At 32.1% G+C, this 26,322-nt stretch overlaps 3 protein-coding genes and 1 pseudogene across 3 annotated transcripts; 1 reads left to right on the top strand and 3 right to left on the bottom strand.

Moving 5' to 3' along the window:
* Positions 1-675: 675 nt before the first annotated feature.
* Positions 676-4,201, top strand: LOC107428296 (uncharacterized). Its single transcript, XM_016038812.4, has 7 exons — positions 676-1,097; positions 1,657-1,703; positions 2,270-2,435; positions 2,538-2,733; positions 3,156-3,285; positions 3,445-3,621; positions 3,719-4,201. The coding sequence occupies exons 1-7, from the start codon at positions 845-847 to the stop codon at positions 3,875-3,877; spliced, it is 1,128 nt and encodes a 375-aa protein (XP_015894298.1). The 5' UTR covers positions 676-844; the 3' UTR covers positions 3,878-4,201.
* Positions 4,202-7,821: 3,620 nt separating this feature from the next.
* Positions 7,822-9,709, bottom strand: LOC107428279 (syntaxin-51-like; annotated as a pseudogene).
* Positions 9,710-10,409: 700 nt separating this feature from the next.
* On the bottom strand, positions 10,410-12,112 carry LOC107428280 (persulfide dioxygenase ETHE1 homolog, mitochondrial-like). The gene is made up of 3 exons (XM_016038789.4): positions 11,849-12,112; positions 11,272-11,400; positions 10,410-11,084 (listed from the first exon to the last, which is right to left on the bottom strand). The coding sequence occupies exons 1-3, from the start codon at positions 12,104-12,106 to the stop codon at positions 10,812-10,814; spliced, it is 660 nt and encodes a 219-aa protein (XP_015894275.2). The 5' UTR covers positions 12,107-12,112; the 3' UTR covers positions 10,410-10,811.
* Positions 12,113-13,959: 1,847 nt separating this feature from the next.
* On the bottom strand, positions 13,960-18,439 carry LOC107428294 (myb family transcription factor MOF1). The gene is made up of 7 exons (XM_048462103.2): positions 17,791-18,439; positions 17,454-17,625; positions 17,275-17,351; positions 17,099-17,135; positions 16,431-16,587; positions 15,935-16,160; positions 13,960-14,502 (listed from the first exon to the last, which is right to left on the bottom strand). The coding sequence occupies exons 2-7, from the start codon at positions 17,578-17,580 to the stop codon at positions 14,224-14,226; spliced, it is 903 nt and encodes a 300-aa protein (XP_048318060.1). The 5' UTR covers positions 17,581-17,625; positions 17,791-18,439; the 3' UTR covers positions 13,960-14,223.
* Positions 18,440-26,322: the final 7,883 nt, after the last annotated feature.

The raw sequence follows: 26,322 nt of genomic DNA, 5'->3' as shown, positions 1-26,322 counted from the left end.
TCATTTGAGATTCTCCTTGGCCTACCTTCTGCACGAAGAACTATTTTATATATATAATTAGTATACATGCATAAAATTTCGTATAACAAATCATAATATTTAACATAAGTAATATAATTGCTATATATAACATCTTCTTTTGCACAAATTTTCCTCTCGTTCAACAAAACTTCTTTTATACAAGTTTTGTATGGCTAAAGTGGTATATCAAGTTGCTAATGATCAAACATATATTTTTTTTTGGTTATAAATCAAACACATAGTATTTGTTATAATGCACATGTTACAATTTCCGAGGCATGTATGATTAGCTACCAAGTTTGCATGGCACAAAATAATCAGCCCATATACTACCAAATATAAAAAAATGCTATTTCTCAACAGTAACAATAATTATAAATGGGATTCATATGCTAATTAAATGACCATCTAAAATGCTAAAATTAATACATAATTAATATCTATTTCTACATATTTTTAAATTTATTATTTATGTTTATATGGTTTTATTTATATTGATTATATATACTAGAATTATTAGATTATTTGGCATAATACATATTGATTTTATCAGATTGTGTATGATTTGTCTATTATTATTTTTTATTTTTTTTAAAAAAAGGCAAATGAGTCTGATAATTAATCATGGGGAGGTAACCAAATTTGTTTGTGTTATTTTCCTAAAATCACCAAACTGGAATAAATTGATTTCGTTTAGCATCCGACCAAGGGAAACCTAACAGTAAACACGGCCCCCTCTTTCGCTATTTCGCTTGGAACCTTTGTAAAGTTTCGAACTTTCGAAGTTGAAAGCAAAGATAGTGTGGAGGTAAGCAAGGAAAAGATGGCAGAGGAAGGAGAAGCCGCAAACCAAAGACAACCAGAAGATAAAGAAGACGAAACAGAGGAAGAGAAAACGACAGAGGTCAGCAATCAGCAGCAGAGAAAGGAAGAGGAAGAGAAGAAGAGCTCGAGCTTCATCATGAAGCCATGGGAGCAGCATTATGAGGTCATCAGTATACCTCGCTATAACTATAATGCTCCTTCTTCTCTTCTCCAAAACTCTCACTCTGGCTTCCTTATAACCTGCACCATCAGTCAGTTCCTTTTTTTCGTTTTTTCCATCTTCATTTTGTTTTTTTGTTTGAATTATTGTTTTCTTTTATTTTTGGCCTCTATGATTATCTGGGTTTGCTTTAAATTTGCAAAATAGAGCTTCTGCTAAGTGGGGCTTTAGTAATTGTTTGTGTTGCTGAGTCTTTTAGGTTTTGAGTTTCAAGTTTATTTTAGCAAATTTTGTCTTTGTCTTCTTGTATTTTATCGTTATTATTTGTCGTAATTAGTGGTTTTTCTCATACTGGTGGTGAAATTGTGAATTGGGTATTAAGCCTTATCATGTATTGGTTTCAATTTTATGTGCTTTTAAGAATGGATATCGTGGTAGTCAGGCTAAAATGCATGGTTTTAGCATTGTTGAAAAAAGAGGAATAAAGAAGAAAAAGAGAACTCATTTATTTTCTGTTTTAAATTGCTACTGCTTTTAGTATTACTCTCGCAGCCCTTATGAGTATGCCGTTTAGGAAATGTTTGTTTCCTGAATTATATACATGTTTTTGTTCTTCAAGTTGGAGTATCAAACTTTCCTGTTTTTATCAGAAAGGGAGAAAAGCGCCACAAAAGAAGCAATCTCCATCCTTGGAAAGGTAGAGGCTTTGTTTGAAAATTTGTTTTGTTTAAGTTTCTATTTCGAAATCCCATGCGTTTCTCAACATTTCGGGTTAATATGCATATACTAAGCATGCCATAAAAAGTTTAGTTGCGTCGCTACACTCTTGCTTCTGCAGCAGTAGTTTATCCGAGTATCCAGTCCTACAAACGGTCCAAATATTGCAAATTTTCGGATAACAAGGGTCATTTGTTAAACTCTGAATCAAAGGCTTCTGTGACTCTACAATTTAGTCTCTACAATTTAGTTCACCATAGTTTAACTACAGGCAGCACTACCTACTATATCCTTGTGGGAGGAGTGAACATGCCATCTTTGTGATGGATGGAACGTGAAATTGCCATTTGAAACCCCCAACAATCAGTAAAATAAATTGAAATGGGAAATATTCACTGTTGCAGTTGCATTATTTTCTTATTTTCTTTTCTTTTGAAGTTGCATCCAATATACAATTTAGAGGCCTCAAATTCGTGGAATTATGGTGCATTTTTCCTGTTACTTCACCTGACATTCTTGGAAATTTATTTATTTATTGTTTTGCAGTATGTTGCATCCTCTGCTACTTGCAGTTTCAGAACCTTGGGTAACTCTGATGAAAATTCCACTTCTAAAAGAAGGAAAACATGTGCAGAGGATATAGTTGAGGATTGCATCATTGATGAGGAAAGCAAAGATTCTTCTAAAAATTACGAGAGCACTACCTGCACTAGTAATTTTATGGCAAATTTGACTTGAATTCTTCTGGGTTTTCTTTCTGTCAGACCCTTTACTAAGTATAGCCTTATAGCTTATGTTCCTATTACAATGGCAGGTGATCTTTCAGATGGTACCTCTTTGTCTACGGCAAATGTAGATGTAGGAGAAAAGAGTCCTGCTCTTTCTCTGGTTAAGCTGACGAGGAGCGGTTTGCTTCTGTTTACATTACCCAGAAGCTCCTGTCATGACACTGTCGGTATTGTGGCAAATATTGTCCAGTCTCTGGAAACTAGGAGTACTAGTTCACCCCAGTGAGTGGTTTATTTTATGCTTTCTGCATGTTTTGAGTGTAACAAGAGGCATTTTTCCCAATTTATTAAAAATTGTGCATTCTGTATTTTTGGGTTTTTGGTAGCACCATTCTTATCTAAACTTCTTCCCAGGTATTCAAATCTGTCTTAGATATTCATGACATTTATTATGAAGAAAATAATATTTTGTTTTTCATATTTTGTTAGTTATGCTTTATCTACGGGTACAAATGTTCATTATTGGAGATGTGAAGGACTAATGTCAAAATTATAATATAAGAACTCAATATCAACTCTTCAGTTTTTTGGCATTTGATATCTTTTACTAATATTTCATATCACATCTTTGTATGAAGATTTTTTAATATACAACCGACTCTTGTCTTTTGACAAAGCTGAAGGATGACATTTATGCGTTGTAGGTGGTGTCATCGCATTTTCCCTATCCAAACTACTTGTAATTTGAATGAGAAGGAGCTACGAGGAGTTGTAACAAAGCTTGTTCGTGAGTTCATGAATGAGAAACATAACACACTTGCACGGCCTCTGAAGGTAGAAGTTTAATGCATTATCACCATAAATGTGCACTTGTGGTCATCCAACATGCATACTATGGTCTGTCATGGGGATTTGTTGAGGCGTGTGCATGGGAATTTGTTTGATGTATATAGCAACTTTTTCCATAGATCATAGTTTTTAATTGATAAATAGTTTGCAGTTGGATACAACAGAAGAGGAGTTGAAGAGACGGAGATGAAGATTCCGAAACATACTTCAGATGGTTCGACTGCATTTAAATTGTTGGATCGCAACAACTGCTTTGCTACAGTGGCTGCTGCGGTCAAAGATGTTGTATCAGATTCAGTAGTGGACCTTAAATCTCCAGAGGTGAAAAGCCTTTAACTTTATTTACTCACTGACAGACGTACTTTGTCCTGACATTTTTTTTTACGATTGTTCTTACTGATTATATTCAAATCTACAGCTTTCTGTTCTTGTTGAGCTGCTACCCATTTCTGGATTGCCCAACGGGTCTCTAATGGTTGCTGTATCTGTTCTTCCACAAAATCTTGTCACTACAAAGCCACGGCTATGCATCAAGCCGCTGGTTTCAGATGCCAAATTGAGGGGTCAAAAGCCTTAAAAATTATGATTGAAGGCTTTAGAATCATCTCTAGCTGAGTCTTCTGTCTGTTCCCACCTCTTTGAACAGTTTTATGGTTGGTGGATCATTTTTCCTTATATATATATATATATATATTTTATCTTGTTTTATTACGCAGTTGATGGACTAGTAAGCATTTTATCAACCCCTTTAATTCTCAGGGGCTTTCTTCACAAAATTTATAACAGAAAAAAGTTGCTCGATGAAGGATAACCACTGTGAGACAATTTTATGTAGCTTGACCTTTTAAAGATCTATTAACTGTGGTTTGAAATGCAATGATTCATAACATTTACTCTCTTATTTTTTCGTTCACTCCAAGCTCGAAGTCATCATGCTTCTGCAAACTGAATTGTCATTGATTTATAGGGGTGTAAGAAGTCAGAAAATGAGAATCTTAGATATAAGCTTAGGTATTCCTTGTAATTTCTTAATGTTCTCTCTCCGGGACCAACAACGTTGTATCATATATAAACTGACGACGCTATCATTCTCTCCTGAGGTGTCAGGACTCAGGACTCAGGATCAGAGCAGGCAAAAATTGGAATTGCATTAAAAAAATTTGAATAAGAGAGGATATTGTATCACAATTGTTGGGTATATTCTCTGCAAAGTAGCTTTCAAGTTTCTGTTAACTTTTTGGAGCATTTTATTGCTCCTTGACTAATATCATAACGTGGGAACTTGATTGCGAAAAGAACACAAAAATTGGCAGATAAAACTTATTTTGCAGAACTAAATGTCTAACAATTTTGTATTTGCCTTCTTTTACAAAAGATTAATTTTGATTTTTTTTATTATTATCATCATATAACATACCCATAATAATAATGATGATGATGATGATGATGATGATAATAATAATAATAATAATAATAATAAAAATCTCGCCAAGATTTTCCACAGCAATTAATGTGTTTTCAGATGCAGGAGGCATAGATATTAGATAATAGATAGTTGGAGAATGGACCACATGTATTCCGGGAGCTCAATCAGCGCAGTGAGTCCCGTGGCCCATGGTGTGGGTTCTATGACTTCGGGTTTGTTCGCGGCCATTGCATAGAGTTGACCCATTTTTTATATATTTTCATATGCTGGGTCGGGTTGTCAATTTTTGAGCTTACGGGGCCCACTATGTATAATTTTGTGACAAATAATAAGGGTTTTTCCCATAAATAGCCACCTTACAACTCCATTTTAGAAAAATAGCAAAATTTTTTTTTTTAAAAAAAACTAGCCATCTTGGGACAAAAATACCCTTGATAAAATTGAAAATTACACAAAAGCTTTCCTTTCTTCTACACAGCCGTTCGTTCGTGAGGGTGGGGTTTATACAAAACTGTTCGTGGGGTTTCTCTAAACTCTTTGCATCTCATCGCCTCTCACTCTCATTTTTTTGTATTTTCTCATATCTCAAACTAAAATCAGGTAAAAATTTTATCTTTTTTCTTATTAGATGAAAGTAAGGAAATATGTGTTTTTTTTGTTTTTTCTCTTTCTATTTTTTCTTGTAAGTTTTATTAGTTTAGGGTTTTTTAAGCTTTTTATTTGATATGGGTATGCAAGAAATTGATTTATGAGATGTTCTATGTGATTTTAAAGATACTTTAGGTGGCATATGGTTTGAAAATGGGAGAAATTTTGTGTAAAACTGAAAAATTGCGAAAAACAGTAAAAACGGAGAAAATTTGGCGAAAAAGATGAATTTCCGCCAATTTCCTCCAGTTTGTCAGTTTTCGCAAATTTCCGCCAGTTTTCCGCCAGTAGGAAAAAGCTATATTTGGCCCGAAAAAAAAAAACAGAATCAACTTTTTTAATATAGTTAATATGTTTGTTTAATATTATTCAAAATTGTATATATTTATTGATTTAGTTTAACGTTATTCATTTAATTTTGTAGTCAAATGGAAGATGATGACATTGTAATTGCGGTTTTATACAATGGAACATTGGTACAAAATGATAGTGGTGATTGGGAATATCGAAATGGTAAAAATGTAATGGTTTCCGTCGGCAAGAGATGCACAAAATTAGAGTTAGAGGATGAGATTTTCAATTCTATTGAGATAGATCGAAATGAATATTTGCTAAAGCTAAAATGGATATATGGACGATGTGCAGAAAAGTTGGATCCTACAGAAATACGATGTGATAGGGATGTGAAATGCTTTCTTCAAGAAGTGAGGAATGGAGGGATGACAATGATGCGGCCTCCATTGTATGTTGAGGTGATTTCAAAAGTTGAACATGTATGTAGAAATGTTCATCAAACAGCATTTGCTTCGGATAGTGGGAGTAATCTTCATTCTTTTTCTTGTCCTCCAATTGGCGGTCGTCTACCACAAGCTTCCGGTACTGAACCAATTCAGGCTACATCTCAGGAAATTATGGTTCAAGAAACTCAGTTTAGAGATCAAGTTGATGTTCGTGGGGGGGCCTGGACATCATTTAACATTCACGAAGGAGTTGATGTTGGAGGTGACTATGCTGAACGGTTTCCTAACGACGAGGAGTATGAGCAGTTGCATCATATTGATCATGATGAGAATTACAATGCAGCAGGGGATGATGTTGGTCATAATGATGTAGATTTTGATCATGAGTTGCTGGATAATGATAATGATATGCATCCTGAAATGAACAATGAAGGAGTTGATGATGTTAGGGTTCATCGTGCTACAAGTGACCACATATCATCGAGCAACAGAAGTGGTTCTATGGCCATATTTTCGTCAAAGTTCACTGGCTGTGAGAGCATAGTAGTTGGACAATTATTTCGCAACAAACGTGACCTACCGAATAAACTGAGTATCTATTGCATGCGAGAAAATAAGGAGTTCAAGGTGACACGATCAACTACACAACGGTATGAGGTTGTATGCTTGGAAAATACTTGTAAATGGCGACTACGTGCAACCACATTTAAAAATGGAGAAATATTTGTTGTGAGAATTTTTGATAATGTACACAGTTGCTCGTTAGATATCGTGCATCGAGAACACAAGCAAGCCAGTAGCCGGGTTATCGGGCAATGTATCAAATCTAAATATGAAGGTATTGCACGTGTTTACAAACCCAAAGAAATTCAACATGATTTTTTGCAGAAATATGGGGTGAATATAAGCTACAACAAAGCATGGAGAGGTAAAGAGTATACACTTAACAATGTTAGGGGATCTCCAGAGGAGAATTTTGCTAAGTTACCTGCCTACTGTTTTGAGTTAGTGTCGAAGAACCCTGGGACTGTTACACGTATCAAAACAGACGATAATAACAATTTTGTATATTTCTTTATGGCGATTGGAGCAAGCATTAGGGGATTTAAATCCCACATAAGACCCGTATTGGCTGTTGATGCAACTACATTGAAAGGGAAATACAAAGGGTACATGTATATTGCATCGGGCATGGATGGCAATAAGCAAATATATCCTTTGGCTTTCGGCATTGGAGATGGCAATAATATGTTTTGATAATTATTTCATATCTTTTTTTTTTTTTGAATTTAATCCTAAATGAAAAGATGCTTTCTGGAATTGATTTTCAGTCTTTAGTTTACATATCATTTTATGAAATGTCCAAATGATTTTCAATCTTCGTTGGTAATCTGAATCCATTTATCTGCAAATCAAATACAACAAAACATAACAGATGGAGGAAACGTTTTTTCCGACACGAAAAAAGCCTGAAGGACAATTTTTCTGCCTGGAGGAAAACATTTTCCGCCTGGAGGAAATTTTTTCCTCCAGGAGTATAAAAATTCCCGCCAGAAGAAAAAAAAAGAGGAAAAATTTTCCTCGGGTTGGAAAATTTTCCAGAACCAAAATAACATACACCTAACGGGATTTGTGCAACAATATAATGAAAATGGCTAAATAATATTTTCAAACCAGCGCATAATACATTATACATTAGTAGTGTACATTATATATTGCTTCCTAAAGATAACCCATAGATATATATATTATGGTTTCACATTCAAACCTCCCATTAAATTCAAACAAAAACACAACTTCATAATAGTACTTGACCAACATCCAAATAACAGCTACCAAAACTACAATCCCAACCACTGATAAAAGCATGCACATGCAGGAGCATGCACCCTTTGTCTTCTTGTTCAAAATTGCCAAGTTCCTCTGCACCCGCTGTTACATAAATAAGAAAAGACCACAAACAACAAGTACTAAGATTCCACCACCAGAGATGCAATTGGTGCATATCTTCAATTTCAAGCATAAATATAAATGAACAAACTGAATGAAACATATCAAGACAGAAGTCAAAGCTACAATGACTGTCCTCATTATAACCGACTGCCAATTATCAGATAAGATAAATACTGACAGAGCGCGAAGATCACATCTCAGCTAGGCGAAATCATCTATTATGAAATGTTGAGTAGCCTGCTTCTTACTTTTTAATTTTCTCTTTTCTTATGTTCGAGATCACTAGTAGATTTAGATAATCAAACTCAATCTAAAAGTTGGAAATACACTAGAATTCCATAACATTTTACAGAAAATATATATTTTGACAACAAAGTTAACTCAAACCAGGCAGCTATCCTAATATTCTTTTTCCATTCACCATATAAATAGAAAGACAGAATATATCACGACTTTACAGAAAAACACCAGGTTGTCATCTACTATTTTTCTTCCACTCAAATTAAATGATTAATGACACCTCTTCTGTTTCGATTCATCTCCAAGAACAATTAAATAACTTATGAGGATGGCATTCATCATAATGCATCTGACACCAAAGATGCATCTCTGATCCTCAGATACAAGACCACTACATGCACATTCCAACATAAACATAATGAAAATTAAAAGATACCCGTAGCCGGGAGTCCGTCACATCCACGTGGCTGTCCAAGTCATCCTGTAAATAGAACAGCGCAGAAAGCATAAAAATTCAGAGTGCATAGTATATTTATATAAATGATAGTTATATGAGATTCAAATACGACAGATCGAATACAAGGAACATACAATAAGTCTAGTGTGTAGGTCAAGTTCTTCATTGACAGCCAGTGCGATATGTTTTGTGCTTACTACAGTCTTCCAATTTCTCCAGACCTTCATCTTGCTCTGCTCCAAAGACAGACACATGAAAATCCATATTGCAAAAACTAGCAAACACATAAATAAACTGTACCGTTCTACACACGTCAAGTTACTTGCCTTTCATTACTTGCCGTTGAAAACCAACAAGGCCACGGTTGTCCAAGCCCACAGTCCTACTCATGGCATCAGCTGGCTTTATTTCAGGTCCAAGCAAGCTATCCCTGTTAGCAAAGTTTGACATGTTCAATGTCGAAGCCATCTGGTTAACTTTTGATCTCAAATTTGAAAGCATGTCCTTGCGGCGATTCATCTCTTTCTCTGATCTGTTCAAACACAACAACCATTTTAATCAACTTCACACAGCAAAAACAACCAGAAGTCATGTTCACTGCTACAGTCTTATAATTATCATGTCCGACCAAGAAAATGTTTAAACTGCACATTTGGTAGTCTCTTTCATAAATGATGCAATTCAACAAAGAAAACTTACATGGGCTGCTTTCCAGGAAGCTTAGACAAAAGGGACAGTAAGCTATCAAGTCTAGTCCCTAAGATTGTGATCTTCCTCCGAATGGCCGAGGCATGCCTCTGGGATTCGGGTCCTGATGCAGGCAGTGAACCCCGTTCGGATATCATGCCATTGATATCATTAGCAAGCTTTAATGCTTCATTGTATTCTTTTGTCCACGAGTCACTAGAGGATGCCATTGACCTAAGACGAATAACATTTAACGAATGGTTATTAGATAAGAAAATTTAAAATGATATTCTTGAACAATCATCAAGTGTCATAAATAGGAAGTAATATTCTTGTAACCATCAAATTACATTAAAAACCTAGTCTTATCAATCCTCATGGTTGTTAAAAAATGAGAAACATGAAACCATTAAATTTTCAGGCTTGTCAATTGTCAATGGTTATCATCCTTGCATGGATAAGAATTCATGTACTGATACATATAAACAATTAAAATAGAATTTTTAGAACATTAATTGCATTGCAGGAACGTAGGAATGCAAGTGCAAGAGACCTTAAAGTATCCCCTTTTCACTTTTTAATCATTTATGCAACAAATAGATTTGCGTACATGATGCTTCTTCAATTCCTACTTTAACAATCAAGAATTTTTTTTTCTTTTGTTATTTTTTTCTTCTTTTTTTCATTGTTTTCTTCCATAACAGATTCCAGACATCATATCAAATATGTTATTTCCATATTTTAGATGTGCCCAAGAAACAACCCTTCGACTAGTCACCAGCATGAGAATGAGAAAGTCATTAGAAAAGTTATACGGTATAGTCACTCAAACTTTGGGAGAGAGGACCGATTTTAAGGGCATGTTTAAGAAACAAAATTAAAAGTTTCTAATAGCAATATCAAATGAAGACTGTAATTAGCTAAAGTGCAACAAGTTAAAATTGGACTTCCTAACATATAAAAGCTTCAATGCAAAACTCTTCAAGAGAATGGACATACATGATGCAGTGCAGTAACTATTTGATTGTAAAAACAATGTTGAATGTTGAAGGCACGTGAATCAATTTATATTGGAAGAAGCTGAAGAGCCAACTGCATCACAACCTTTAATGAATGTGCAACAATTCAAAACCACATACATTGACACTATGATATCAAAACTGATAATACGAGTCAGAAGAATACCATATCTGGCCCATATCTGAGGCTCGATCCCTCAGAAGAATACCATACTAAGCAGGCTCAACAAATAGATGATGGACTATTCTGAAACAGTGCTCAAGATTCAAGAAAGAAACTGGGAACTAGTATGGCTACTGCTTCACCATGCATATGAACAGACATTCACCCTAAGATTTTTTCACAACCTAATAATATTCTCAATTTCTTTGGTAACAGAAACAAGTATGCATGCTTCTGTATAATATAGTTCTCCATAAAATAAAATAACAACAGAAACAACAAGCTTCTCTGCTCCACTTTGTAAAAAACTAATTATATAAGTAACAAGCTGCTTTGGTCCAACCTCCAAAAACAGGTCACCGAAATATATCTTATCACCAGCTTGAATCAGGAGGTCCGCTTTTGATTTGCTTGCTTCAGAAATGACAGATTTCACACCTGGAACCTTGGTCTACAATAAACAAATTCACATATCAGTGGAATGCTTAAAGAAAATAAAAAAGCTAAATTTCCATTTTTGTTTCTACAGCATCAAATAGAAACAAACTCTAATGATAAACTAGCACTTTGGCGAAGAAATTCAAAGCAACAAAAGGCAAAATTACTTATTATATTTATGTAGGTAAGTGGTATCAAACCTTTATGAGGCCAGTGCCAGTTATATGGTCAGCATGGACATGCGTGTTCATAGCATAAATTAACTTGAGTCCCAACTCTTTAACAAGGGAAAGGTCTCTCTCCGCTGTCTTGTCAACTGGGTCAATCAACTGCAAATCAAATAAACACATGTAATACGAATGCATCAAATTTGCGTACGCAGGTCTAAGATTCTTACAGCATATTTTCAGGACAAAAAATTTCCTCAATGACATGAATCCTTATTAAGAAGTTACGTGCTTTGATTGTGAACAGGACAACGTAAAATTTACATTGTTGAGCCTAAAATAAAATTGCAATAATAATCATAAAAAGTGATCGATGCTCGATGCTAATTCTGAAATGGCACAATCCTACATTTTAGATATGTATAAATTTGCAAGTTACTAAGTATTTTTACATCAAAACATAAACAAGCGGGAAACCCAAAAAAAAATAAATAATAATAATAATAATAAAAATGCGAACTTTCTAAGAGGAAATAAAAAAACAAAATAAATATCTGAAAGAACATTAATCAACATTAGAGATCAATTTGACATGGAAAGGAAAGCTAACCAGAGCAGGTTTATCGGGATGAGAGACATCGGCGAGCAAGTAAGTATCGGTGCAGGAATCCTTCTCGAAGAGCTGACGGAAGAGTAGCTTCCCGGAAGAATGAGACGGCGTCGTGTAAGCGCGCGAGACCATTGTTTGGAAGGTGATCAACTTAGAGCGAGATGATGATGGAGAGACTAGGGTTTGCGTGGTGGAGAGATTCAGGAAATGGGAAGGAGATCTCCGAGCAAGAGATAAGCAGCAGCGGATGAGATTCATGGCCAGCAGGCCTTTTGATAGAGAAAAGAACAAAAAAAAATATATATATATATATATATATATATATATATATATATATATATATAGATAAGGATACTTTAGTCCAAATGGGTAAAATATTGATTAGTTTTTAAAAAAATAAAAAAAATTTGCTATTTTTCTAAAATGCAATTGTAAAGTGGCTAGTTTTCGAAAAAACCCCAAATAATAATGCAGATGAAATTTGTATTCCCTAGCGAAGATCTTTCAACAGGTGAAAAACCACCTCTTGTCTAATGGCAAAAATTTGGAATTCTTTATACAAGTTTAAAAACATCTTTAATTTTAATCTAAAAGTGTATAATTGGAAGCATTTTGTGTAAGAAGGAATGTTTTAGTGACTAAGGGATATGATAATTAGCTTAAATGATCGTCACACCATTTATTTCAACCTATGTTATAAGTTTCCACCAAAAAAAAAAATGGTGTCCTCACAAAGTTCATATTATTGAACATGTTCTTGAATTACTTAAAGCATTATTATACTATAATTTTGGAAGGAAAAATTTTAGCACCAAATCTTATACTAGAAATTAAGAATTATCATTGGATTGTATCAATCATATATTAATATATTATTTAAATCGTATACTAACATGTTTAATAATGTCTATTGGAATGATTTAGTAGGAATCTCTTTTAAGTTAAAAATTGATAAGAAATAAAAAAGTCATATATACTTTAAACACTCCTCTTTTTCATGAATTAATTATTTCTCACTTATACAGGCAATTAAACCTCCTACAAATTTTAAAGTGGAAGCACTTTGTGCAAGAAGGAATGTTCAGTGACTAATGCCTATGATACTTGCAATAAGAGCTTAAATGATCATAACACCGTTTAGTTCAACCTATGTTGTACGTTTTCTCAAATAGTTACATATAATTGAACAAGCTCTTGTATTTCTCAACATTATCTATCAATTTCTATTTGGGAATATGATGTTGTAGGAATCACTTTTAGGTTGATAGGAAATATATAAATTACCCAAAAGCAAAAAGTAGCAGATACTTCAATCACTTCTCCTTTTCATGAATTGATGAATTAATTATTTCATTTATGCACGCAATTGGCTGTATAAAATTTTATGTAAGTGCTACCATATCATAAACAAATTAAACATGCATCAATTATAATATCGTATTTTCAAGATCTACATACATAATTATAGAACCATATTTAACTAAATTACAAATATTTTATAGGCAATTAATGAATAATCATAAAAAATTTTAACCTACAGAACAGATAACAAAGAACCAAGAACAATAGACATACTCTCTCTATCCTTCCATCAGGTTTTCATCTAACAGGCAGCCTTACATACCTCAAATCTAATTTTTCTATTGTATCTTATTAATTCTTGATAACTTGTATTCCAATTTATATATATATATATATACAAAAATAAATAATAAATAATAATAATAATAATAATAAATACAGAAAATAAATCAATTGAGCATTTAGAACACACACCCTTCCATTTGATGAATCATTCAATTTAATGAAATATTACGACTAAAAATTAATACCAATCCCGTTACTAACACAAACCTGTTATTGAATCACTTCACATCATTATTATTATTATTATTGTTGTTGTTGTTATGATCATGGCTAATACATTGAGAATATCTAACATTTTAAAATGTCATTTATTTATTTATTTATTTCAATCTGTTTCGAGGATGATGTAAATAAAAACAAGAGTTGCTTTTGATTTATTCATAGCTCACTTTTGCAAGTCAGACCAAAAATTAATGCATGTTCTCTCACATAACAAAACCAGCATTGTCCTTGCAAAATCCAGGTAAACGGGATTAATTCACTGCTTAGAATACATTAAATTCATAAATATAATCCCATTTCTCATTTACAAATATCGATCATATATTAAAAACTAATATGACCTAACAAAACAATAAGACTAGACAAATATAAGTGGATCTTAATACTAGACAAGAAATTGAGAAGGAATAACTATTACCAAATTTAGATAGAAAAGAACAAAGAAATATGGTACGAGTTTGTAGCCACAAAGGATTACACAAATGATTTTTCTACAAAGATATAGGTCAGTTACCACAAAGAGTGATAGAAAGATCTAAATTGATACTCCGTTTCCCTGATGAGAAGCTTGAGCAATCCTTGTAATTGGACTTAGAGTAGGATGAGATTGCCTCGCTCACTTCGCTCGAGGATGCATTACTCCTATGAGATGAGGGGTGATGCAAAGACAGTGACAATGACAACTCGCACCGGCCAGCTTCGCCATCTTCAGCTTCTGCCCTAGTGGTAGTCTCATTGTTACATCTCCATTCTGGTTCATGGTTTTGATCTCTTAGCTTGTTAACCTATACACAAAAGATGTATTTGTAATTAGGATTTTTACAAATTAGAATGAGTAAAATCTTTGGTTTCATTCTCATTCCAGACACTCTACAAACATATATATTTGAATTTTAACTTTAATTTTTACCGAAAAGTGAAATATATTTGAATTCAAAAAGTAAAGTATAAAGATATTAGAATATGAACTTAGTTTAATCGGATCGCTGGCAGCCTACTATCTTCCAAAACAAGGAAAAATCTTTCCCAAATAGTACAAAGAGTTAATGGGTATCATGGAAAATGGTTAAGAAAATTAAATTCTGATGGGGTCCAGATATATAATTCAACAAAAGTTATAATGCCTGTTGCAACTTCAAAGACCATTCAAAGACTCGGTTTTTTATTTTTATTTTTTGAAATATCTTTTGGTCCTAAAACAAATTATTATAGAGCCTCTAAATGAGTACGATCTGCCCCAATGCAAAAAAAAAAAAAAAAGGGTCATTTTGAAATTTTCTATTTTGGCAATGGTCAGCCATATATATATTAGGAGGGTCCCCCTATCTCACAAGAGACAGTAGAAGGGACACAGGAAAATGTAAGAGTTTTTTTTTCTTGGAATTAATGTAGCTCCTGGAAACGCTAACCAAAAAAGAATAGAAGGCCTCGAAAATAAAATTTGATAGGGGGCATGTGAAAAGAGTAAAGTCTCTTTGGATAATCAGGTATAAAAGACAAAAAAGCAGTGTCTGGATTCTGAACCAAAATTAACTTTCTGCGGACAACTCATTTGGAAACAATTAGAAAAAAGAAAAATAGTAATAACAATAATAATAAATAATAAAAACTGTTACAAAGAAAATGCTTTTATACTAAAAGAACATAAATAAATGTAACAGAAGAATAATGAAGGAAAATAATTGTAGTACGTAAATGGCAGTCTTATCAGTATTTCAAAATACCACAATCCAAACCAACTCACTCCAAAATATGAGAGCAAAATAAAGCAACAGCAACCGCATGCTTTAAGGGGTTTTTCTTTAATTTTTTTTGCACTTAAAAAAACGAATTAGAATAAGAAAAAGAAGAGAGAGGAGAGAGAGGGGGAGATTTTTCATATAACGAAGAAGGTACTGCAGAGCTGAGCAGTCTTCTGCCCAGAAAAAATGCGAAATGAGGCAACCCCATAGAGAGAGCGCAGAGGTTGACCCAAAAAGCATAGACATTTCATGCTCTCTCTGGTCATAAGAGCATGTTCTCGTTTTCTTAATTACATAACATGCTTGAAACTAGAAAACAAAGACCAACATTACACTCAACCGCTCCCAAAAAAGCTGGCCAAAAGAATATATACATACAACACAATACAGGCTGATATATATGTATATAAATATATAAATATATATATATATATATAAAGAGAGAGAGAGAGAAATGGGTTATGATAGTGTGTACCTTCAAGAAATCAGATTCTTGCACAGCGTATTTGAAAGGGTTGAGGTTGTAGAGATGTTGTGGCAGAGAGAAGGCTGTGGAATGAGGAGCCTCCTTTATTCCCTTATTATGCTCACCCATTGCCACCAGATAATCATCAAAAGTGTACGGATTAGTGACTGTCTCACATATTCTTTGGCTGCATTGCAGGCTCTCTGAGATTGAACTTGTCGTCTCGATCCTAGCTCTGAGACCCCCACAAAAATAAATAAAAAATAAATAGATAAATATCAAACATAAAAAAGAGGAGAATATCAAGAAAAGAAAAGAAAAGAAAAAAATAAAAAAGGACCATGCAATGCCGATCTCTTTTTTTTTCTTTCTCCCACAAACTGAGTCTCACTTTTTGACATTTGAAAATAAAGTCTTGAAACTTCCTGAAACCAACCTTGCCCACTTTTGCCCTCAAGCCAAACAAAGAAAAAGAAAAAAGTTGGGCTTATAGATGTTTACACACCTTTTTGAAGGGAGGGGAGTACTGTAGATGAGCTGAGAATCTGATTCTCTGATGGGTTTTGAAGATTGGTGAAAACCAACACCATTTACTACTTCGTCAACACACCCATCATCATTCTCTTCAAAAGATTGTTTTCTTTGTTGCGTAGAATTCCTATCTGTTTTCAAAAACACGGCGAATTGAATAAATGCTTATAGAAAAACAAAAAGGGAAATTAAAATAAAATAATGTAAAAACTAAAAGCAAGCAAAATAGTTCTAAAAATATTAAAAACAAATTAATGGCAGATGTGACTGAGATTGTGGGTTTCATGAGAAATGCCAATATTGGAAGATCAAAAAGGATAATGGTTTTCATTTCCTCTCACCCATTTTTGGGAATCATATATACGAAAGAGAAAAACAATAAATGAAGTTGACGCGAAATAAAGCTATGCCAAGATAGGAGGTCATGCATTTTTTATTTTTTTCAGTTTGGAGAAGCACCAATTGAGTAAAAACTTAAAAGAAAAAATGGTAGAATTCCAAACATTAAATTTAATGAATCCCAACAGTTTTAGGTGTGCGATATAATATCATATAACACATATAAATTTCAAAGAATTAAAAGAGGAGAATCTGAAGAAAAACAACAACAAAAAGAAACTTCTTGTTAGCTTATTAGAATACCTTGCCTGCCCAAGTCACCCCTCATGCTTCTATACATCTGGTTTGAACAAAAACAAAAACCCAAATAAATAAGTGAAAACCAAGCAAAGACAAAAAGAGCATTTATTAAAATAATATATACATAAATACATAAGATAAAATAAGAAAAATAAGTAGGCCAAAGCAAGCAAATATACCTGGAGATGGCTTTTGACATGTGAAATGGTTAGTCCTTTTACATCCATCAACTGAAGAACAAGTTTCGGCGTTGCCTCTGCCAGAATAACAAATAACAAACAATAAACAAACAAAAAACACAAAAACACAAAGCAAAAGCCAAGAAAGACAAAGAGATAAAAGAAGAAGAAGAAGTTACTTTTATGGCCTCCAAGCCTCTCAATGGCATGCACAAAACAGTGATGAAGCTCAGGAGTCCATCTCAGACGAGGCACTTTCGATCGTATATACTGCCTTACAGCTCCATTTCTTCCACAACTCGTCATGTCTTCTTCTTCTTCGCTATCTCTATCTATGATCTCTATTACGTTCTTCAAAATCCAAATGTTTTTCTTTTAGTACACACAAAAATCTACCTCTTTTTTTCTTTTTTTCTTTTTTTCTTTTTCCCTCTTCTAACAAAGTTATATCCACCTGGGTTGTTCCCAAATTCACTCAGAACACAAGAATATAAAATAGAAAGAAATCTCTCTTACCTATCTTTCACTCAAACAAACAAAAAACAAAGCTCGATCCTCTTGGTCCGCCTTCTAGAAGAAAAAACTTTTCCTTTCCTTTAAACTAGCTCTAAAAAATAAGAACCCAGTTGGAAACTCTTGTCTATTATAAGGTTTGGAGCAGCAAAACACGCACAAACAACAGCCTTTAAAAAGGACAATTTTTTTAAGCACATAGAAATATAGAGAGAAAGAGAGATTATGGAGAGAGAAAAGATCACGAGAAAAGGAAAAGACGAAGCTGAGAGGTTCTGTAAATTCCCTCAAGGAGTCTGATAATACCTGCCTGCTGCTATGCCTACTGCTCTCTCTCTCTCTCTCTCTCTCTCTCTCGTCCACACTGCCAAAGCAAAAATTATATAAAAAAACAAAAAAACACTTCCCTAAAACTAAAAGTCGTTTTTTAAAAACATCAAAAAAAAAAAAAAAAAAAACACTTCACGAGCTTTCTGAAATTCTTGATATTGGAAAAAAAATACCACATCCTCTCTCTAAATCATGACCCCTATGCCCATACTACAACTGCTTCGCTTTGACCTTTGTTTCTCTTTCTCGCTCTTACCTCTCTCTCTCTCTCTCTCTCTCTCTCTCTCTCTCTCTCTCTTAAATTCAATTACTGATGCATACGCCAACGTCGTCATGATCACACAAAAAAATAAGCCACCTCCCCCAAATCCAATTATTATTATTATTTTTATTCTATTTCGCTCTCAGTCTTTTTATATTCTTCTTTTTCACCCTGTAGCCTACGAAAAGACACTTTTACCCCTATTGGGGGGTAACACAATTCGGGATGTGTCCTGGCCTAGGGATCTGCTACGTGGGTTCCCCTATTGGCTCCCCAAAATTGGTGACAAATTGGTCTCAAAATCTGCTTTTTTTTTTTTTTTTTACATAATTAAAAAAAATGAAAAGACTTTTTTGTCCCTTCCCGCGTAAACTCAAAAGCTCGCCGTGTTAAATTATAATACGTATTTTACACGGTATGACCGCCCTTGGTTTTGAAAGATAAACGAAATAACTCTCAATTTCACCATCTCACAATCATAAATACAAAATAGGACTATGTTTCATTTGATGGTTCACTATCCTGTAGCTGTATTTATTTTGTCATTAAATGTTTTTTTTTTGGGGTTATATTTCTTATATTGGGTAATGGTTTTTATTTAATTAATTTTTCATTATTTTGTGTTAAGAGTGATTTATGTTAACACAGAATAATTTGGTAAAATTGGTACGGACGTTTTTTCATGGTGTAATGGTGGGTATGCCAACCTCTTAGTACAAAATTTATTACACTTTTATTTGATTTGATTTTTCTTGGTGGATGGAGTGTTATGAGCATGTGAAAAAAAAACACTCTCAAGGATTTTTTTTTTTTTTTTTTGGTTTAAATACTTGCATGAATTACATGTATAATTATTTTGGGTAGAATGAAAAAGGCTTTTATCTTATTTTGTTTTATTCATTTAGCAATTATTTTTGCCTTTTAGGTGAAGTATTAAAGAAAATATTATGAAAAGGTTATTGGTCATTATAACCTCCACATTTTGGTTTTTAAATCGAAATTACAAAACAAAATCTTCAATTTCAATTGGGTTCAAGCAATTAATTAAGCAGCGCCACCACCATATGCATGAAATGTTCTATTGAAAAAAATGTTGTACATTTTGTCTGGACAATAAAAGTGTACCTTACCTAATTTTAAGAAAACATCCAAACCATTCCCATAGGTTTGGTGCTTTTCCATTTATAATGAAGTTCATTTTTTGAGTTTAGAGCTAGATAGATATTCCCTTTTTAAGTTTTAATAACAAAAACAATTATATATCCAGCTCTATTAATTTTTTTGACCTGTATTTCTGATAATCACCCAAAAAAAAATTATTTTTATTCAATATTCAAGGAAACACATTATATTTAACAAATTGACGTGGGGTATTTGTCCACGACAAACCAATTTTGGTTTGGTTTATGGGCACACGGAATATGTCTTTGAAATTTGAATGTACGTTAATGTATTTAAATATTGAATTAATTCTGGTTCAATTAGATCTCTATCCCAATATTAGACATTGAAGAAGATATTATATATATAATACACATACCATATCATTCTAATTTTTTTTTTCAATTATCATAAATTTAATAATTTATAACCATCAACAATGTTATATGATAATAAAATAAAATATATAAATTCTATGATTTATGGTTAAAAAAGAACATTAGAAGTTATCGTCTCAATGCCAACTGCCAAGCATAAAGTAATAAACTCGTAGTAATTGATTTTTCTATTTTTTGCACAATTTTTTTAATTTATTAATTCCTCCAAAAATCATTAATGGGTCTCATCTAAGATAAATTAGGTCGGTATTGAAAGGCACGCCCTTCAACCCCTATATTACATTCCAAACATTTTTTTTTTTTATAATTCATTCTCTCTTGAACTGGTCAAGGATAAAAATAACAATCGGCTTAGATAATCCTCCCATCCACGTTGGACAAATAGGGGCTCTACTTTGTGGCATTTAAAGTCAAATTTAAAAGTCAACCAAACCAAACTAGGCCGAAATAAAATCGTTAGTAAAAGATCCAAAACAAGACAAGTTCAAAGATTGGGAACAAACTAACAAACAAACAAACAAAGCCTTAAATTTTTTCCGCAACATGATCTCCACCGTCCACTTTACAACGTAAGAGTAGGCCCCGCATATCTAAGAGTTAAAATAGAGGGGTAGCGATTGATGATTGATGAGAAAGGGAGAGAGAGACACGTCAAATACTCTGAGAAGCATGAAGATAATAATGAACTTCCGTATAAGGAATTTAAGGCCATCAACTCAAAATCAAAAACAAAATTAGAATCAAAATGTTAAGCAGGTTAAGAGAATTTTGAAATTTATTATTTCTAGGACGGTATAGCGTAGTAGATTTTGTAGAGACGGTGCCAACTATAGAAAAGCCCCGTATACCCTATAAGCTTAGGCGTTTATCATTTGCCCTTTTATCTTCTTAGGTTTAGCTTACGTTTTATTCTTTCCACAAAAAAACAAATAAAAAATAAAAGGTTTAGATTTTATTGGTCCTAATTTTGTGGCATATTTGACTATATATTGAATTTCATGTCCTACCAATCAATTTCTTTGTCATGTCATAATTAATAAATTTCTAATTTTTAAATAATGATTAGCATCACCTAAAAACAAAAGTTATCTTTCATCCTTCATCTTTTCTTTTCTTTGATTGAAATTGAGAAACTTGAGTTTGATAAACAGGTACACAAATTTCAAATTACATATGCATGAATGGATAAAGTATTGGGCAAGACTTTTATTAAAACATAAAGGTTAATTTCGTATTTGAAAAACATATAACGTGAATCTATAGTCCTTCCTATAATAGTTTTTATAACTTTCAAACAAATAATCAAATTTAAAGACGTTAAATTTACCCATAATCTAATTGTTTATCAGCTATATTTTTCGTTTTTATGTTATTTATAACATGTATATATGTAATGGATTTGTTAAGAGGGAGAGAAAAACGAAGACCTTTCATGCATGTCCTTACTTTCCACATTTAAACCATTTAATATGTTTCATATATCACTTATAGTTAGAATTTTTTGAAGGTGAAGACTCGAGTTTAAACTCAATGTACCGTCACTAATCAATTCATTCTCTCCTAATAAATGCCTTTAAACATGTTTAGGTTAATTACATTTTAATATTCTAAATTTTTAGAGTTTTACAATTTTGATTTTTAACTTTTTGACCTATTAATTTTGATAATTGAATTTTCAATTTGTTACGTTTTGGATTTTTTTAACTTTATATTATCAAGGCTTAACAACAGTATTACATTATTAATATTAAACTACATCAATTTCAATTTAGAAAATACTAAAATATAAAATTTTGAAATTAATTCTAAAAATTTGTATTTTTAATATTTTATAATTTGAAATTTGATATAGATTAATACGGATAAAGTGATTTGTATCAATTTTTTAAAAAAAAAAAATTCAAAGTATAAAATATTAAAAATAATTTAATATTTCTACTTTAGTTACTTAAAATTTGAATATTGATATAGGTTAACACTAATTACGTGAGATAGTAGTTAAACAGTTAAAAGAATGCCAAGTTGCAATAAGTTGTAAAATCCAAGCCTAAATTGCGGAGTCAAAAATTGAAAGCTTAAATTTAAAATTTAGGATACCAAATATATTTAACTTAATAAATTTCTTGCCTCGAAAAGCTAGTTTTCTAATGAGTATAAAGGCTTTACTTTAAGAAAGGAAATTATTTACTTGCCTCAATGATCAATTTCTAGTATATAAAAAATTTTCATAAAGTACTTTTAATATTTAGAAGCATTTCAAATCAAAATCAATGTAAAATGATTTCCTTCAAAAATAATTTTGAAGAAGTAATAACAGAAATATAAACTATATCAAACAAGATATGTTAGTATTACATATCTAAATTGTGCATCATTTTATTAAATAGCACCAATAAATTCTCTCCAGAACAATAACAAAATCAGATGTTGTTAAAAACATTTTAGTTAATTAGGTGATTAGGACTAGTAATTAATTATAAAAGGTTATAAATGAGTATTCAAATGCTCTAAATATTTTAGTTAGGTGATAAATAAGTTGAATTGTTACAAGGTTATAGACATTTACAATAATTCAAATTATAAATTATTATCACCCTCTAGTCTTGAACCCTACGGCCATTAATCTCACACATGATGGCCTACATATAGAATTTGCATGCATTCTCACTTTCAAGAACCTTGCAATTTCCTATCTAATCGGTTTCCATTTTTCCACCACGAATCGGTTCCTTTTCCTTTTTAATTGCAAAATATTCTTTACACTAATTCTTACAACTTGCAACATTTTAAATGAATATATAGTTTACATATCAAAAAAGGAAAAAAAATAAAATTGTTGAACGCAATTTTCTGCAACATAAATAAAATACATGTGATTTTTTAAAGGAGATTTTCCATTACGCTAAGCTAAGCCATCGAATTGGACACTCAAGTCAAACTCGTATTCTGGATTTTCAATCAAAGAAAAAAGGTACATTCGGAGAAAAAAAAAAAAGAAGAAGAAGTTAGAAGGAGAACTAATAATTAAAACCAAATTTTAAAGTTCTTTTAAATGGTTCAGGCCATTGATCCCTTATGAGTATTGTACAACGAGTAAAAATTTAATCTAATTTCCGAAACCACAAAAAAAAAGAAAGATAATTAAGGATAATATTTATAAACATGAATTAATAAAAAAGCAGAAATATTTGTCTTGAAGGTGAGGAAGAAGGGTGGGTTGGCTGTTGTGTGCGCAGACGACAAACGACAAAGCGCATTTAGTATTTGTAGCAGGTGGGTGATCTGGTTCTGAACTTGAAGAGAAGAATATCCGAAAGTTGAGTGTCGTAAAGGAAAGGAATTATCATGGGTTCACAGCTTACTGTGCAATATTTGATATTCATTGGGATACACGCTCACTTGTACGTGTATTTATATATATATATATATATATTTTTATATATCCTCCTCCTCACGCTCATAATAAATCAGCATATCCCAGTCTCTTCCTCTCTCTCTCCTCTGACTCTCTATGTGTAGGTTTATAAGATAAGCGCAACTTGCTGTACGTCTACACAATACTCACCAATCAGGCGCGTCTGACTTTTGACAAATAGAATTAAACCTCATGATCTGCCTTTCAATTCAGCAATCCATCACATACCCAGGTTTTGATCTGATGTGTTGGTCCTCTTTCAACTTTTACAGTTGCACCCTACCCCTGCTACTTATATTTTACACCTAGCTTCCTATTAAACTAGCATTTTTAGGGTGGCTTTAGGCTTCGTTTATTCAATCTTGTTAGGGTAATTAAACTCTTCTGCAGGTCTCATCCAGAAATAATAATAGAGATACTATAGCATCAATTAAATGTATAATATTTACTGAATTAAAATGTTATTTTTTTATTAATCCTATCATTTATATTTAAATTATATTAATTTTTTAATGAATTTTAAAAATAATAACTACTAAATAATTATGATAAACATTTCCATAGACTTTACCTTGAAATGAATGGAAATTAACTTGGATTACATAGAGTAAAATAATTGTTTTATTTGGATAGTGATAAGCAATTTGAATTTAAAGTACCAAAATGTTACAATCACAAATGTTGTAAATATTTAATTTTTAAATTTTATATTATTTGGTTGGCTGCTAAGTAGTGGATAGTTTAATTGTCTTATTTTTTTGAATCATTCAAGCTATTTGTTATATCATAAAAGCTACTTATATGATAAAGGATGTTTGTGTATAATTTTCAGGAATAGGTTGGTGTAACTTTTTCTATTTAAGGGACTTAAATTAATGTAAAATATAGGCAATATTATGATATAATAATATGAGTCATTAATTTAATCTTTGGAAAGTTAAGTTTCCTCAAGAAATCAATTGGAAAGTTGAATTCCCTCAACGAATCTAATTTTATCTTCTATCTTCTTTTTTATTTTTCAGTTTTTTAATTTAAAATCATAGGAGTATAACGTTTGATTTCAGAGCTAGTTATAGCAAAAGCTATAGAGGTCATAGCTAACAACAAATATCTTGTTTTTGCTTTCGATACCATTTCACCAAATAGACTCATAGAATCGTACAATTTATAGGTTGAATTGAAATGCATTATATATATCAAATACTGATAGTCGAGTGAAACTATCAAAAATAAAAGGACTCTGCCAAATCAATGCTAATATTGTTGATCGCTGTGGACGTTGATTTTTGAAAGTGTGGTGGAATGTTACAATCCCAAATGTTAAAAATATTTAATTTTTTAATTTTATATTATTTAGTTAACTATTTAATAGTGGTTTGTTTAATTTGTCCTATTTTTTAATCACTCATGCTATTTGGTATTCCACAAAAGCTACTTATTTGACAATAAATGTTTGTGTTTAGTTTTTAAAAATAGATTGGTATAATTTTTTCTATTTAAGGAAGCTAAATAACTGTAAAATATGAGTATTATTCTAATATAAAAGTATGGATCATTAATTTAATTATTAAGAAATTAAATTCCATCGAATTATCTAATTTTATTTTCTATTTTTTATTATTATTATTTTTAATTTACTTGTAACATAAAAATTATGACATTAATTAAATATGCCATGTAACGTAGCCTTGATTATTTATAACCCAATCAATACAAAAACCACTTCAACTGTCCTAAAATATATATATATATATATATATGACAGGAAATGCCGATAAGAAAACTGACCATATGCAGGCACTCAATAATATATTGCATAAATTTAGCATGCAAATGATCGATGCAATGCACTGTTTTACAAAGAAAAAGAAGCAAGAAGGGACTATTTGCATTCCAAAAAGTGTCAAAAAAAGATAATTGAGAAAAACAAAAAAAGGAAAAGTTTTGGAAGTATGCGTGAGAGTTCCAAGATGAATTGAGAATGAAATCCAACTAGAATTTCAAGGTGGGTGTGAGTGAGAGAGAGAGAGTTTTGTTTGTCTGGGAATGAATTGATGAAGTTGGATTGCTTTTAGCTTATAGGGGCTGCTACGCTATACAGCCTGGGACTCAGAGCACGTCAAATCATTTTTGGCTATGTGACTGAGCAAAAGGAGGGGGGCTAGCTAAAAAGTCTATGGAGTTTCCTCAGCCGTCCTCATCAGAATTAAATCTCCAAATCCACCTTATATTGTGTACATGTCAATTGCCAAACAGTTCCTGCGGAAGGAACAACTACAAATACGTGTTTAATAGCTAGCCCTTTTTGCCTTGTGGATGGGGGGCCTAATTATCTTTTTTTGCTTCTCTTTGTTCTAAAATTTCTTCTTTGTATAAATCATGAAACTCTCAGACCCTCCTTTTCGCTGTTTCATCTCAGGTAGGCATGCGAATTGTGAGAGTGAGAGGGAGATAGAGAGAGGGGGATAGGGCCAACTAAGCAAGAATGTCGTATTTGCTTTCAAAAACCATCCCCACAGTGTTTAATGATATCAGACAGTTTTCGTTTGGCCCGTCTGAAAAAAAAAAAAAAAAAAAAAACAAAAAAAAAAAAACAAAGGGTCAATATGGAGTGGTAAAAATTGGATGAGTCATTTTTATGATACTTTTGTACTAATTAATGTTGTCAAACTTTACCTTAAAAAAATTGTCCTACTAAACAAAAAAAAATGTCCTAACTTATATAAAACTTTGATGTATACGACTGGAACTATTAAAGGAACATTGATGATAATTTTTAAAATTAATGGAATATAAATATGATTAAATTGAACTGAAAATGTGTAAATAAACTTTTTTTAAAAAATTATTATTATTATAATATTTTTTTATTGGTAATATCGTCATAAAAATTATGAGTATAGCATTGAATGATAATATGATACAGGAATATAGTTAAAAAAGTAAAGAAATGAAAGGGGAATTGATAG

This window comes from Ziziphus jujuba, chromosome 12 (assembly GCF_031755915.1).
Source record: "Ziziphus jujuba cultivar Dongzao chromosome 12, ASM3175591v1".
Lineage (NCBI taxonomy): Eukaryota > Viridiplantae > Streptophyta > Magnoliopsida > Rosales > Rhamnaceae > Ziziphus > Ziziphus jujuba.
This window is presented reverse-complemented; position numbering and strand designations above follow the sequence as displayed.